The sequence below is a fragment of the Harpia harpyja genome, chromosome 13, assembly GCF_026419915.1.
Source record: "Harpia harpyja isolate bHarHar1 chromosome 13, bHarHar1 primary haplotype, whole genome shotgun sequence".
Lineage (NCBI taxonomy): Eukaryota > Metazoa > Chordata > Aves > Accipitriformes > Accipitridae > Harpia > Harpia harpyja.
In genome coordinates this window covers 7,456,553-7,471,859 of record NC_068952.1, presented here as the reverse complement: position 1 = coordinate 7,471,859, position 15,307 = coordinate 7,456,553, and the positions used below count along the sequence as shown (strand labels likewise).

General features: G+C 36.9%; 1 protein-coding gene across 3 annotated transcripts in view; it reads left to right on the top strand.

Moving 5' to 3' along the window:
• The window catches only part of DISP1 (dispatched RND transporter family member 1), a 94,384-nt gene extending 79,438 nt beyond the window's left edge, over positions 1–14,946 (top strand). For all 3 annotated transcript variants that reach the window (XM_052805471.1, XM_052805473.1, XM_052805472.1), the window contains exons 4-8: positions 2,018–2,141; positions 3,426–3,553; positions 3,990–4,087; positions 6,168–6,265; positions 11,291–14,946. In XM_052805471.1, the coding sequence (XP_052661431.1) occupies positions 2,018–2,141; positions 3,426–3,553; positions 3,990–4,087; positions 6,168–6,265; positions 11,291–14,935 (4,093 nt within the window). In that variant the 3' untranslated portion in view covers positions 14,936–14,946. The remainder of the gene's footprint in view (positions 1–2,017; positions 2,142–3,425; positions 3,554–3,989; positions 4,088–6,167; positions 6,266–11,290) is intronic.
• The last annotated feature ends 361 nt before the right edge of the window (positions 14,947–15,307 follow it).

Genomic DNA, 15,307 nt, shown 5'->3' with positions numbered 1-15,307 from the left:
CAAGCACTTACTGTTTTTTCTATATGTGGCTTATTAACATGTTAAACACTTCGCCTAGGACATAGGGTTTTTTACAGCTAGTGACTGAAGCATTTAACCAATTTAAGAGCTGCTCAGCTGAGAATGGAAGTGTAGAGACAACATGACAAAGCAGTAAATCTGGCAGTAGTGAAGAATAGGAAAATAAATCTTTTGGGTATAATTTTTATGGCTTCAGAGCAAACGTCTATAATAGTCAATCTAGCTTGGTGTTTATGAAAACATTTAGTCCTATAAATAGGAAAATTCTATTAGGTCATTTACTTCACTTCTACTTTGTACAGTTGCTCATCTGGCAAGCTGCCCTTTTGTGATTCACTTTAATAAAAACTAAACTTCAGATTGCTTTTCAAGCTTTTGCTAATTAACCTCTTGTGTGAGAATGTAAGAATTATTCCACGTTTACCTAATGGGAAATTGAGATACACCTAGGGCTTTGGACTTCCTTGCTCCTTAAAGCTGTACTTAGACCCTTAGACCATACCTCTTTCCACATGCTATGGAAAGTCAACAATAAGCTTGCTCACTGCCATTGAGTTTACAGTTAGAAAACTGGGAAACTGTTGCTGGAGTGAGGAGCTGGGCATTACCTCCCTTCTTAGCAATGGGACAGAAAATTTCTGTAGAGCCGATAATTGAACTGTGATTAGATAATGAGTTGCTCTGAAACCGAAAAAGAACCATAATCTTTTAAGACAGTAGAAATAAGTAAAGGAGTGCTCTGCTATAAACCTTAATGTTATGTTGCATGTAAGTTGAGGAGGAAATAAGAGTATAGATCTTCTTAATCAATATTTAGTGTGTACAGAGACTATCAGTATAGAATAATTCATAGCCTATAATTATTTTTCTAATGCTTTTTAAAGTTTATGGGACTTTCTGTACTCTCTTTGCTCCCAAGATTAGACAATGTTGCCCTTGAAACATAAATTCTATGAATTCAAGTCTTTACTGTAAGAAAAATTATTAATAAATAAAGATTTCTGGGTTTCATTTTATTTTCTGATACTTTTCTGTCAATTTAACAAAAATAAAAATATTTTGTGAAAATGATGAAAATTAGATTTACATATAAAAATTCTTACACTCTTAATTTAGAATGAACTAGGAGTTAAAATCCAAGGGTGTGTGTTATACTAGAAGACTAAACAATTAATGCTGATTATTTTATGTATCATGTCGCAACTCCCTTGCACCTTTGAATTTACAACAGATTTTATGGATCATTGGTATATAAGGCTTGAGTATTTTTTTAAGTGACTGTTTTAAATATAGAGGAAGTGTTTTCTTTTGGGTCCTACTTTAAAATTGATTTTTCCTCTCTGATATTTTTCTTAAAGCTTAAGTTTTCAAAGAAGAAACTGCAATGTTTTCTATCATTAATTTTTAACAAAGCATCTATTTTTAGTGGTCCCCAACCATGGATAATATCCATGCCAAAAGTTAACTATAAAATTAAGAAATAGTCTTAAACAACAGCTTTTACTTCACGCATGCTTTTTTTTTTTTGGCATTTTTTAATGTAAAAGCATTTTCTGTAAATTATTGCTATGGCAGTTTTAAATACTGAACATGTACTAAACAACAGAAATATCTATTTCAGTAGCCTGTAGTTAATCACCTCTGTAGCAGCACAAAGAAAATCTGAGATAAAGTCTGCATTTTTGTTAGAATCCTGTGGGAAAAAATAAGTCTGATGTGAAAAGCTTTTTTATGTAAGAATAGAAAGTTTCAGTATGGAGATTTGATAGAAAGTGTTTGGGTTTGTTTTTTTTTTTTTTCTTCTTAATTCTACACTTTTTTTTTTAAACTGTTCCCAAACGGTTTCCACCCATTTATGATAGCTAGCTTAATTTCCTGTAAGTATAACAAAGAAAACAGGTCAGTGTTTAAACATGGTTCTTTATAGAAGTATGGAGTACTTTTGTGTGTAACTTTCATTTCTGTAACATCTTTTTCTCTGCCTCTCTCCATGTAGCTATGCTGCGCTGATAGCAGACTGGCCTGTGGTGGTCCTGGGCATGTGTACTGTGTTAATAGTGGTGTGTGCGCTGGTTGGTATATTAGTTCCAGATCTTCCAGATTTCTCTGATCCATTGCTGGTAGGTAAATATTAATCAATTGCGTTGTCAAATAAGTATTTTTGGTTTGCTGTTTTTTCAGTGATACCAGTAAGTACACAGTACTTGAAAGTACACAGTAAGAGGCAAGTAGAGCAATTGACACATTCCCCTTAAATTGACATCTGCCCACAGGAAAAAACTGACTCTTAATATGCCTGAAAAGGTTCCTGGTACTATGAACCCGTTTGGCAATCAATTTCCAGGGAGATTCAATTGGTACTAAGCTTGCAGAAGCAAGTTCTGTCTAATGAATCCACAAAAGAAATGAGTTGTTACAAGGCTCTTTAATTCCTCTAATGAAAAAAAAAAAAAAGTATTAAGTCTTGACATTGGAGCAGCTAATGGTGATACAAAGATGCAGTTGCCATCAGAGAGCGTTATCCACTAGTTTAAATTCCTTCTGCATTTTGCTATTGAAAGGTCATATGTCCTTCAGCAGAACTGCTGTAGATTGAACAGTGTAAATTCATCCCAGTTTTAGATGTACAGCACAGTACAAAACAACACAGACCATACGTTCTAAATCAGATTTCAAAGAGTGAGGACCAGGATCCGTTAAAGGAAAGGGGATTCTAAGTGCCTTCTGGGGATGAAATTATATCCATATTGAAAGACTGAAAGTAATTTTTATCAGATTCTGTTAAATACTGTGCTAATTTCTTACTTTTCATGAGCTGTCTTACCCATGAGTAGCTTTCAGGACTTTTATTGAAAATACTGTATTTAATTATTATCCTCAAATAAAAATATACTGTTCCTATAAGTTATTGTTATTTATATCATTGTAGCCTATATCTGTACATATCCATAGGTAATGGATATTTCTTGAAAACAGCCAAGTTATTAAAATTGTTTCAAAGTCACTTTCAGAATTATTTAAAGATTCACCTTATTCTTGGAGAAATAGAGAAGATATACTTGAGTGTTTGTAAGCATATTTCATCAGTAAAGAGTGATAATTGAGACACAGAAGAGGACTTTGTAGAATGCCGTTGTTCTGAAAACTAGTTTGATAGACTAAATTATCATCACTTCTCAGGGAGAGAGGTAGTACGTGCAAGAATTCTTAATCCCTTGTCACTCTATACAGTTGGCCATTATTTTGTCTGACCTGTCATAAAGCGTTTTACCTTTAAAAGTAGATGCCTGGAGTAACTATGCTTCGTAATGAAAACTATCCATCACTTTGATCATGTTTCCACTTTCCCATTTGAGCTGAAGAATGAAAAGTATTAATGGAATTTTATGATGATCTTCATTTAGGGTTTTGAACCAAGAGGGACGGCCATAGGACAGAGATTGGTTACATGGAACAATATGGTGAAAAACACAGGGTACAAAGCAACACTGGCAAACTATCCTTTCAAATATGCAGATGAGCAAGCTAAAAGGTAAGAATTTGTATTAAAAACGTGTTTTATTTGGGCTTTTTTGTATGTACATAGTGATTGCTCCAGTGCCCTCTGAAGTTAATATATATATTGCCACTGATTTCAATAAATACTGAATCTGATCATCTACAATTCTCGAGGCCTTTCACATGGAACTAGATATTTCCCATCGCAAGCTCTTTAAAAAAGTGTATAATTTTAGTTTTCTCTTTTAATTATGGATATTTTCAGTACTGGGCTCAATGTAATTTCCTTTGAAGTCCGTAATTTAAACAAAATATTCAGTGAATGTTTCACTTTTTGTATACCAAAGTCACATTGGTAAAAATATGTTTTCTCATATGTAAGAGCTATTAAAATGTGTGACTTGTTTGGATACTCCTTCTATTAACAATCTCTTTGCTAAGGTAAGGTAAAACTATTCATTCTGTTTTAGTCATCAAGATGACAGATGGTCAGATGATCACTACGAAAGAGAGAAGAGGCAAGCAGACTGGAACTTCCACAAGGATACCTTTTTCTGTGATATTCCAAGTAAGTAGAGAAATGATGTAAGGAAGGCTAAAAACTTCTGCCAGTTGAATGATTTCTGAGCTCTCCTGTATATTGTATGCCTTATTAGGAAAATATTTTTTGCTTGGTATATTCACGATAAGCACCTTGTTTCTGCGTGCAGAAGTCTTCGAAGAAATTGGGCCGGAATGTTGTGTTCTATTGGTTCTTCCTAGGAAGCAACTGTTTTTACTTAAAGTGCTTCCTTTAAGTGGTTCCGTTTCCTTTAAGAATTTTTATTAGTTATTGGTAATGCTGATCATTGTAAAAGCAGTGTTTTGTGTATGACTGTAGAGGTAGCACTTAATTCACACTAGGGAAGAAGTTGTGTTTTATCCGTGCCATTAACTTAACTCTAAAAAATCAATCTAAATCAAAATACTTTTCCTGTATATATCCTAAAAGACAGGTCATACCTTGTACAGAGTTTAGGAGTTTGTTTAGGGAAAAAAAAAAACCACACACACAAAAAACTACACACACACAAAAAAACCCAAACAAAACACCCCCCTCGAAGAAACAAAAATAAAAAAACCCTCACCTTAAAGTACTGAAGGCTTATGAAGCTGTCTAAGTTAAACTAGAGGACAAAAAAGACAAAGAAGTCTTTATTGACTTTTTACAAGGCATACTGCAAAACTTTGATAAGTCCTGTTCTGGCAGAGAGTGTGCATTAGCAGATGTAGATCTTGCCTTTATTCATATAATGACCTGGGTTCTTTTGCAGCTACTTCAATATGTGAGGACTGATAACAGAGCACAAAAACATAATTGTGAAATTATTTGTTTATATTACTTGATCTGAGAGAGCAATGACCAGTAAAGACGGGTGAAAAACAGATTTGTGATTTTTAGTCTCGATTATGGTATGGTCTTACATTTAAGTGAGAAGATGAGAGCAAGGTCGTCATTTCTGCTCCTGTGAGCAGAACCAAATTAGACTAAGCATATCTTGTGTAAGGAAGAGGAAATGTACTTGAAACTCTACAGAGCATAAACTGCAACTTGAAGCAGAATTAACTCCTCTTATCCTGCCTGCTGTTTCTGCATAGTCTCACTCCCATTCTTTCCACTACTGTTTCTGCGTAGTGTCCGTTGTGGCAGTCATGAAGGAATTGCACTTCAATGGGAAAGTTTGCCAGCCCATTATGTAAAGAAAATAGTTGATTTCCTCTTGACCCATTTTAGTCATTCCTGGTATCTTTCTTTTTCTGCTCCAGGACCTGCAGATTTCAGTTTCCTTGATCCTAAAGCATGGTCAGAGATCATAAAGCACTACCCCTGAGTCTTTTTGTTAGTCTTGTGAAAGGCAAAAATTCTTCACGTTCACAGCAGTGGGAAAAATTCAGCCTTTTGGTTTTTGGAATATTGTAATTAATATGATAATGTTTCTTAACCTGAAGTACCATACTGTGTTACGCAGTACGGTATATTTGTGTTTGTATATATGTTTCCTTTGTTAGCTATGCATAAGGATTTCACTGTCACTAAGTAATTGTTTCCTTTCCTAAAAGCTGTCTTCTAATAAATGTGATTTAATTTGTAATTTAAGCTCTAAACTGTAGAATTCTTAAAAATGGCCTCAAGGAAATCACAACAATTTCCACTGCAGACATTTGCTTCTAAAGCAAAAACATTCTTGTAGAAACAGCTTTATAATTATTATTTATATTCCCAAATGACTTACTAAATCAGCCTTTGATTACTATTATCTGCGTACTGCCATTATGCTGTGCCAAGAATTTCATAGTTTGCTGATTAGATCTTTTGATTTTTATTTGTTTGTCTTATTTCAGAAGATAGTTTGCTTGAATAGAAGTGTGTAGAGCTTCTAAGTGGTACATAGTATTGAAGATGCCATATTTACTATAAGCACTTTAAGAAAACTGAAACTTTCATGTGGACTGAGTCTTACAGATAAATAGCTGATCTTGAAAAGGAGGTGGATTCCCATGACTTGACAAAGATTTCATCTGTGTCCTTTGAATGGTGGGATTTTGCCTCAGTCTTTGATACCAGACAAACCCAAACAATCTATAAAACCCCCCTCCTGTAATTCCAGGTGATCGCTATTCACGAGTGGTGTTTACATCAACAGAAGGAGAGAATTTATGGAATTTGAATGCAATTAAGTCAATGTGCAATGTAGACAACTTGAGGGTAAGTAAAGATGGCATTTAATTTAACTTGCAGATATGAAGCATGTATTTGAAACTTTGGTTTTCTGCCCATTGCCATCCAATAGCATATGAGAGGACTTCACATTGTTCATATCCTTTTCAAATGGTCTGTCAGCATGCAGACGAAGTTAAAAAACAACTTTCAATTTGTAAATCAGATTATATAGGGGAATTTATTTGGTTTTGCTACTAATACCATCTAGAATGGGGTGGAGGAGGCCTGCTTCGGAAGTTTTTTTGCAGAAAGGATTATCTTAACTTTTGTTGTGTGTTTCCTCTTAGAATATTATTCCATTGATTTTTATTCTTGTTTCCCAGCAAATAATACATTTTTCTTGCCTTTTCACCTTCAGGTGAACTAGCTGCATTCTCATAGCATATGCCGTTTTCTCGGACACCCAGTCGGTCACTCAGATTTTTTTTTTTTTAATTTTTTTTTTATTTTTTATTTTTTTAGGTCAGACGAGAATAGGTTGGCAGAGGGACATCAAAGGAACATAGATACAGTAGCTAGAAATGTAGCCTAATTAATTAGGTGTGCATAGTGATACTTTCAGAGTAATATTAATTTTCTCTTTAAAACTGAGAAAACGAAAGAAGACATTTTAGCTTTGTCTATCTGGCACCATTGTAATTTTTCCTGGCTTTCCTTGTATTCAGTACCTTGCATAGTCAAAATAACCATTGTAATAGCCAGCTTCAGAGGCTACCATAGCTTCTTTTACATGTGTTAGAAGACAATTTAGCACTCTGATTTAATTCGATGTCTGGTTTCAACTGGTGGAAGTTAACTGACAAAGGCTAAAATAAAATAAGCATTCAGATGGTACATTTGTAAAATATAAGCTTGTCACTTGCTGGAGTGAACTCCTTTGAACTGCTGAGTAACCATAAATTTTTGCGTACTGGTGACTTTGGAAATAAAGCAATATGTTTTTCTTCTATTAATAATGATCCGGTACAATTTTTTCTCCTCCAAAACAAAAATAATCATAAACGATTAACTTCGTATTATACCACATTTATTTCATGAGGAATATTTTCATTATTAGATTTGTTTATCGTTGCCTTTAGACAACTGTATTAATTTAGCGAATTCCCGAACTGTTTTCCCTAACAGCTGGCATTTGCTTGCTTAAAATGTTGAGCAGTAGCGAAACACTGTATAATGAATCTCCCTTGGCAGTCTGCTGACAGGCATTTTGTCCTGGTTGGCCTTTGTTGGTGTAAGTGGTTTTTGTCTTCACATGTTCATGAAATGTTCCTTATTTCCCCATCAGAGATTATTGCACCGACAGGATGGCTCATATGATTACCCTTTATCTCTTTCAATCAGAATGAGCCAGGTGAGCAAAGTATAGTATTTAAACTAGCCCAGCTCAGTTTTGAATGAACTGAGCTAGGGAGTGATCATATCGCCAGTTCAATCAGGAGATACAGCGGGGAATAACCTTTTACAAGGGTAAAGACTGAGAGTTAAGGAGGAGATGCTAATCTGTGCATTTAGCTGTAGAAGTTTAGTCACATAGACAGCTGATGCAGGTAAATCCCAGATAGTTTAAATCATTGCAAAGCTATACCGTCTGAATAAAAAAAAAAAAAAAAAAAAAGAAAATCTGTATAACAGAATAAAGACAGTTAATTACCTCTGAAGAATAATCTTTGTAATGGTTGCATTACTCCTGAGGATTTTTTCTTTTTTTCCTCCCTATATGCACACTTTGCTAATAATGTATTGTTTCAAGTACTGCTTTATTTTCTGAGGGAAGGATCAAACTACTTCAGAAAACAAGCACTGTACATCTTGCATCCTTAAAAATAGCTCTTCCTTTGAAATAAGAACACTTCAGAAAATTAAATGTTGGCTGCTTCAGCTATGCCCACAGTTGCGTAGATATTTATGGAGAATATTGTTGTGGATAATGTTTCTATGGATCTTTTTTGTCATTTAGGTATTTACTTAAGAATATAGTAATCGAACATCTCAGCTGAGCAGAAAGACAGTGCATCATGATAGCAGCATTGATTTCTAGCTAGTTAGTAGACAGAACAAGTTGATATGGTTAGGTTTTGCAATTATTGCTGGTCGATGTATGTAAATTTATAATAAAAATGAGATGCTCAGGGCTCAGAAAGGGCTAAACTTTTTTTAATTAAATTTTTTAAAAAAATCCTTGTTACTTACAAATAACATGTTCAAACAATTTTAACACTTTCTAACAATTTCTAAGAACTTCCAACACTTTTTAGAACTCATGAAGTGCTGTGATATGCCCCACTTCCAAATGCTAAGTTCGGCTAGCAGCCAGTCCCTAGAGAGGATGCTGACTTGCACTGCAGCTATCAGAAGAAATTGATGACTTCAGTGACCTTCTGGTCTTACAGACTGTCTTCTGGCTGTAGTTGGTTTTGTCGTTGAATTCATGCTTGTTCAGGGCCACAGTTCTGTTGAAATAAGTGGCAAAGCTTTCTGTATTCAAAGACAGGAAAATCAGACACTATTTTCTGGAAATGCATACCTTGGAATTTATGTATTTTTCTGATGATAAGCAGGATTTCAGCACCAACTAGTATTTGCTTTAGTATGAACTAACAATATATCCCTTATGTGTTAATGGTATTCCTGTCTGCTTGTAACTACTTTAACTATATGTTTTACTGACACTTGGGGACTCCATCCTGCAGCTGCTCAGCATATGGTAGTCCTATAATCTTCATGGAAACTTTACATACAAAGTAGCTGTAGGAGGTGTTCTAATTTTTTACTACTTGGATAAGAAGACCCCTGTTTTTCACCTGTTAATTGCAGAATATTTTCCCTATAAACTGTAAACAGTTATTTTATAAACTTCAAACACTGTAAATGATCTCCTCAGACTGCTTCCCCAAAACTGTGTATTTGTGATTCTCTGTCACTGTGTAGATCCATTTGGGCAGGGGCAAATCTGCCCACAAACACACCATGTGTGCAGGTTGCACTGCTTAGTTTCCTTACTTGTTCCAAAATAAATGAAAATGTCGCCAGTGGCAGACCACGTCTGGCAACAGCCAGTTGGCCTTTTCAATTCCTTTGGATCATCAACAAAGCCCAATGCTACAATATATTAACATTTTACATAGTATTATAATGAGCTATCCAGAGCTTAATTTTGTATTTTAATTTCTAATTTCCAGCTGCCAGCTCATGTTACTTTATCTTTGGCAACAGTTACTTTACCAGTGAATGTTTATGGCCTGCAGCAAGTGTTGAAGAACAGCATATAAACCTCATTGTCCCATCTTGAACTTGAATACATAGGGAAGACAATACAATCCTTTCCTTCCAATTCACCTATTATATCCTCATAGGATTAACCTGGAGGTGTGCCATGAAAAATACAGAAATGCTATTCCAGTGCTTCCTTTTATTTAGTAGGTTGTTCAGTTTTTCCTGAGTTTGCATGTGTGAGTGTTTTTATCTGGAAATAATCAAATGTGAATTATCCTGGTTTTTTGGAATGCCAGTTTGTTATTGTTCAGAAACTGGTTGACAAAAGTAAGTCCATATTAAAGCTTTAACTGCCATGAGAATCCCCAAGTGCAGTTTTTTTGTCTGCATTATAAAGGATTGCTAATAATAAACCTCTGCAATTTTGCTAAAAAAAAAAAAAAAGGCAAAAAAAAAAAAAGCTAAGTGGTATACTTAAGCACACAGCTTTATTAATGTGACTGTATTAATGTGTGTTCATTCTAACTTGATTAAGAATGAAATTTTACATATATCTATTTGAAGGATTAATTCTAATTTGTCATGTATAACAAGCCAGAAGTTCTGGCTTTTAAGACTTATATTCCCTGTGCCCTGTCAAGATTGAATTTTCCCAACTTGAGAAAATTTCCCTGATCTAACCTTGTTACTTAACTGAAGCTCTATTTTATAGATACTTTCACTTTTGTCTAGCAGCGCCTTATGGTGATTTAGCTAAGTCATGCTCTGACTGGCTTCAACTAAATCTGGGATATTGTTGAAGTGAAAGAAGAGTATCCACGTAAGGGATTAACACTCATATAGCTAAGGAGAGTCCTTAACCAAAATGTTAAAATTGCTGTCATTTTTGTAAAGCTCTGGTAGGAGTTCCTAGGCTTTGGGCAGTCACTTGAGCTGACAACAGCAGTCCTCCCCCATGACCCAGCTCTGTGCCCTGTCTGCACTTGGCACTGGTGCCTCCTTGTCCTGGTGACTTCTCTGGCTTTGCTGCTGCTGCATCCTTCTCCACTCCACTCCTGAGTCAACTCTTGAGACTGTCCCACGGTGGGTGCAGCATTCAGAGGCGTGACCATTGTCTCTGCGCAGCAGGGCTTGCTTTGGGGTGCTTCATGCCACAGTGGAATTATCTTGTGCTCGTGCCTTGGAAATCCTGCATGACTTAGGGACACACAGTGCCTGGGTGGCAGGCTGACGTTGTTGGGGGAAATGTCTGTTAGCTGTACAAGAGCTAAAAAAGACTCATAAAGTGAGGGTTGTAGAAGAGAGGTCAGATGATGGAAGTCGTCGTAAAGCTGTCACATCCTTTCTTTCTGGATGGTAAGTCCCTGCCTTTCCTAGGAACTTCAGTATGTGGTTCCAAGCAGAATGAAACCTCATTCATGTATGGCTGATTGTTTATTTTCAGGAGTATAGCATGAGATAATAGAAGAGAGTTAACAGTCCTCAGTCTGGGGAAAAAAAAAAAAAAATCACCTCAGTGCATCTTCAAAGAATAGAATTACAATATTCTTAACACTTCTGCCAGTTTTATGCCACTGTGACAAGTCAGTATACTGAGTTACTGCTGGTTTAGCCTGCTGCATGTAAGAGGATACTGATTGAAAACAATGTGTGTGGAAATAAGAATTTAAAATGTTAACACAAAAGGACTGTAAGCTGAATTTTTATCACTTTGGTATTTTTTTTGTGGGTGAATGTTTCTAATAATTCAGACTATTACTTTAAACTGGATTTTTTGCCCTGCCTGTCTTTATACAGATCAGATCCCATTCCCAGTTTGGTGATCTCTGCCAGAGAGCCACTGCTGCTTCGTGCTGTCCCAGCTGGACACTGGGCAACTATATTGCTATTCTAAACAACAGGTCATCGTGTCAAAAAATTGTAGAACGGGATGTCTCTCACACCCTAAAGCTGCTTCGCACATGTGCCAAATACTACTACAACGGAACCCTGGGGCCAGACTGCTGGGATATGAATGCCAAAAGGAAGGACCAACTCAAGTGTACAAATGTGCCTCGCAAATGTACCAAGTACAATGCTGTTTACCAGATCCTTCACTATCTAGTGGACAAGGATTTTCTAAGCCCAAAGACAGCTGACTATGTCTTACCAGCTTTAAAATACAGCATGCTCTTCTCTCCGACTGAGAAAGGGGAAAGCATGATGAGTATTTACCTAGATAACTTTGAGAACTGGAACGCTTCTGATGGTGTAACAACCGTCACAGGGATTGAGTTTGGAATAAAACATAGATTGTTTCAAGATTACCTGTTGATGGATACTGTGTATCCTGCCATAGCCATTGTAATTGTTTTATTAGTTATGTGTGTATACACGAAGTCCATGTTTATCACGCTGATGACTATGTTTGCAATAATTAGTTCCTTGATTATTTCTTATTTTCTCTATCGGGTAGTATTTAATTTTGAGTTCTTTCCATTCATGAATCTCACGGCATTGATTATTCTTGTTGGGATTGGAGCAGATGATGCTTTTGTCTTATGTGACGTTTGGAACTACACAAAATTCGATAAACCTCATGCCGGAACCTCTGAGACAGTGAGCATCACGTTGCAGCACGCTGCTCTTTCCATGTTTGTCACAAGTTTTACTACCGCTGCTGCCTTCTATGCTAATTATGTCAGCAATATCACAGCAATCAGGTGTTTTGGTGTTTATGCCGGCACTGCCATTTTGGTGAATTATGTTTTGATGGTTACATGGCTACCTGCTGTAGTTGTATTACATGAACGATATCTTCTCAATATTTTCAGTTGCTTTAAGAAACCTCAGCAGAGGGTATACAACAACAAAAACTGCTGGACAGTATTGTGCCAAATGTTCCACAAGATTATTTTTGCAGTGTCAGAAGCATCCAGGATATTTTTTGAAAAAGTTTTGCCATGCATTGTTATCAAATTTCGATATATTTGGCTTTTCTGGTTCCTTGCCTTAACAATTGGTGGAGCATATATTGTGTGTGTAAATCCAAAGATGAAATTGCCATCATTGGAGCTCTCTGAGTTTCAGGTATTTAGGTCTTCTCACCCGTTTGAACGATATGATGCAGAATACAAAAAGCTTTTTATGTTTGAACGTGTCCACCATGGAGAAGAGCTCCACATGCCAATTACAGTAATCTGGGGTGTCACACCTGAGGATAATGGTGACCCTTTAAACCCTAAAAGTAAAGGAAAGCTGCAGCTAGATAGCAGTTTTAATATTGCTAGCCCAGCTTCGCAGGTTTGGATTTTACGTTTCTGTCAGAAGTTAAGAAATCAAACATTTTATTATCAGACTGAAGAACAAGACTTCACAAGCTGCTTCATTGAAACATTTAAGCAGTGGATGGAAAATCAAGACTGCGATGAGCCATCTCTTTACCCCTGCTGCAGCCACTGGAGCTTTCCATACAAACAAGAAGTTTTTGAATTATGTATCAAGAGAGCTATAATGGAGCTAGAAAGAAGCACAGGGTACCATTTAGATAGCAAAACCCCAGGGCCTCGCTTTGACCTAAATGACACCATCAGGGCAGTGGTGTTGGAGTTCCAAAGCACCTACCTCTTCACATTGGCTTATGAGAAAATGCATCAATTCTACAAAGAGGTGGACTCATGGATTTCAAGTGAGCTTAGTTCTGCTCCTGAAGGTCTTAGCAATGGTTGGTTTGTGAGTAACCTCGAATTTTACGATCTTCAGGACAGTCTTTCTGATGGTACTCTGATTGCCATGGGTCTTTCAGTTGCTGTTGCATTTAGTGTAATGCTTCTTACAACTTGGAATATAATTATAAGCCTTTATGCAATAGTTTCAATAGCTGGAACTATTTTTGTCACTGTAGGTTCTTTGGTTCTTCTTGGATGGGAGCTAAATGTGTTAGAATCTGTCACTATTTCAGTGGCTGTTGGCTTATCTGTAGATTTTGCTGTTCATTATGGAGTGGCTTATCGCTTAGCCCCTGACCCTGACCGAGAGGGAAAGGTCATTTTTTCTTTAAGCCGTATGGGTTCTGCTATCGCAATGGCTGCACTGACTACATTTGTAGCTGGAGCAATGATGATGCCCTCTACAGTGTTGGCATACACGCAGCTTGGCACTTTTATGATGCTTATAATGTGCATTAGTTGGGCTTTTGCAACGTTCTTCTTCCAGTGCATGTGCCGATGCCTGGGACCCCAGGGCACTTGTGGCCAGATCCCACTACCAAAAAAACTGCGGTGTAATGCCTTCTCTCAGACCTTCTCAGGAACCCAAGGAGGCAGAGGTCAAAATAAATCACATCCTGTTAGCAAGTACCAGCTGGACTCCAGAAGTCAAAAACCAGAAATGGAGCATGAGCACTATGAGCTCGAGCCTCTGGCATCACAAACCAGTATCTGTAACCCTGCAGAAAAAGTGACTTATGAAGAAACTCATATCTGCTCAGAGCTCTTCAGCAGCAGGCCTCAACACACATGTATGCCTATGCATTCAGCCTATAATAGTGAAGTGAGTAAAAGCATAAAAAATGTTGCTAGTTCAGCTACGCTACGGACATCTATTGACCAACACACCATATGCCCAATTTTCTCTCAAAACAGACAGTGTAGCTGTCCTGATGCATATAAACAAGTGGCTGTGAAGTGGAGTCCACACTCATGTCAACAGTTAAGTGACACCTTCTGTTACCAGTGTTCTCCTTCACCAGGAACTGTACAGATCCAAAACTCTGTAGCTCCTCTAAATGCTTTGCAGCAAGCTGCCGAAGGTTACGTGCATCCAGTCCAGCACGTCCTCCACTGCAGTTGCCTTCAAGGAAGGCTCAAAAGAACAATGACGCAGACCTCTCTCCCTAAAAATTTTTTCCTCCAGTCCGTGCAACAGTTCCAGGCACATCAAAGATTAAATAGGACAGAGTCACATGCTCATCAAAACCCAGAGGAAAACGTAAGAACTGTTCCAAAGGTGATGAGCTCCTCACAGTTTCTCTGCCGAAACGCAGGACCTCTAATAGTGCATTGCTCTGAATGTGAGAACAGTGTATCAAATAACCAAATGGGATTCTGTCAGCAGACAGACAAGTGTGATGAAAAGGGTGGTACAGAAGTGAATGGGCTTGAAAGCAAGAAAGCCTCTCTGTCAAAGCAGAAAAAGAAAGCTGAGGGCAAGATAGATCAGCGTTCTTTGCAGAATGACCGGGTTTTGAAGGCTGACCAAAATGATAAAAAACATCTGCTGAATAGATCAGTGAGAGAGGCTCGCTATGAGGGTTGCCGTGAAAATTCACACTGTTGTAGCAAGGCTATCACAGTGAAGTGCAATTCTGTTGACTGTCAAATGCCAAACATCGAAGCCAATGTGCCTCCTATGTTAATGCGCCCAGAACTTTCCAATGAAAGTCTGTTAATAAAAACACTATAATAAATCTTTAATTTGGCAATCCTGTGTCTTTCTTTTAGAAGTAAGTTTAAAACATTGAAAAGGAAAGTCCTGAATAAATATAAATTATAATTTGCATTTTGGAATGAAAAATGTATTTTATAGAACAGTAACACTTATACATTTCATGAAGCCATTACATGCAGTAAAACCTGATGTTGTCCAGAATGGTTTTTTGCTGTAACTCATAAGCTGGATTATGCTTAATTTACTTTTTGTCCCCGGGCATTAGCATTTGAATTCTCCTTATAAACCATCTCAAGAAATAAAGCGTTACAAAGAAACTCTCTTTTCTGAAGCCAGGGCTTGTGAGATTGATAATGTTTGGGGCAGACTGAAATTGCCAGATTTTCC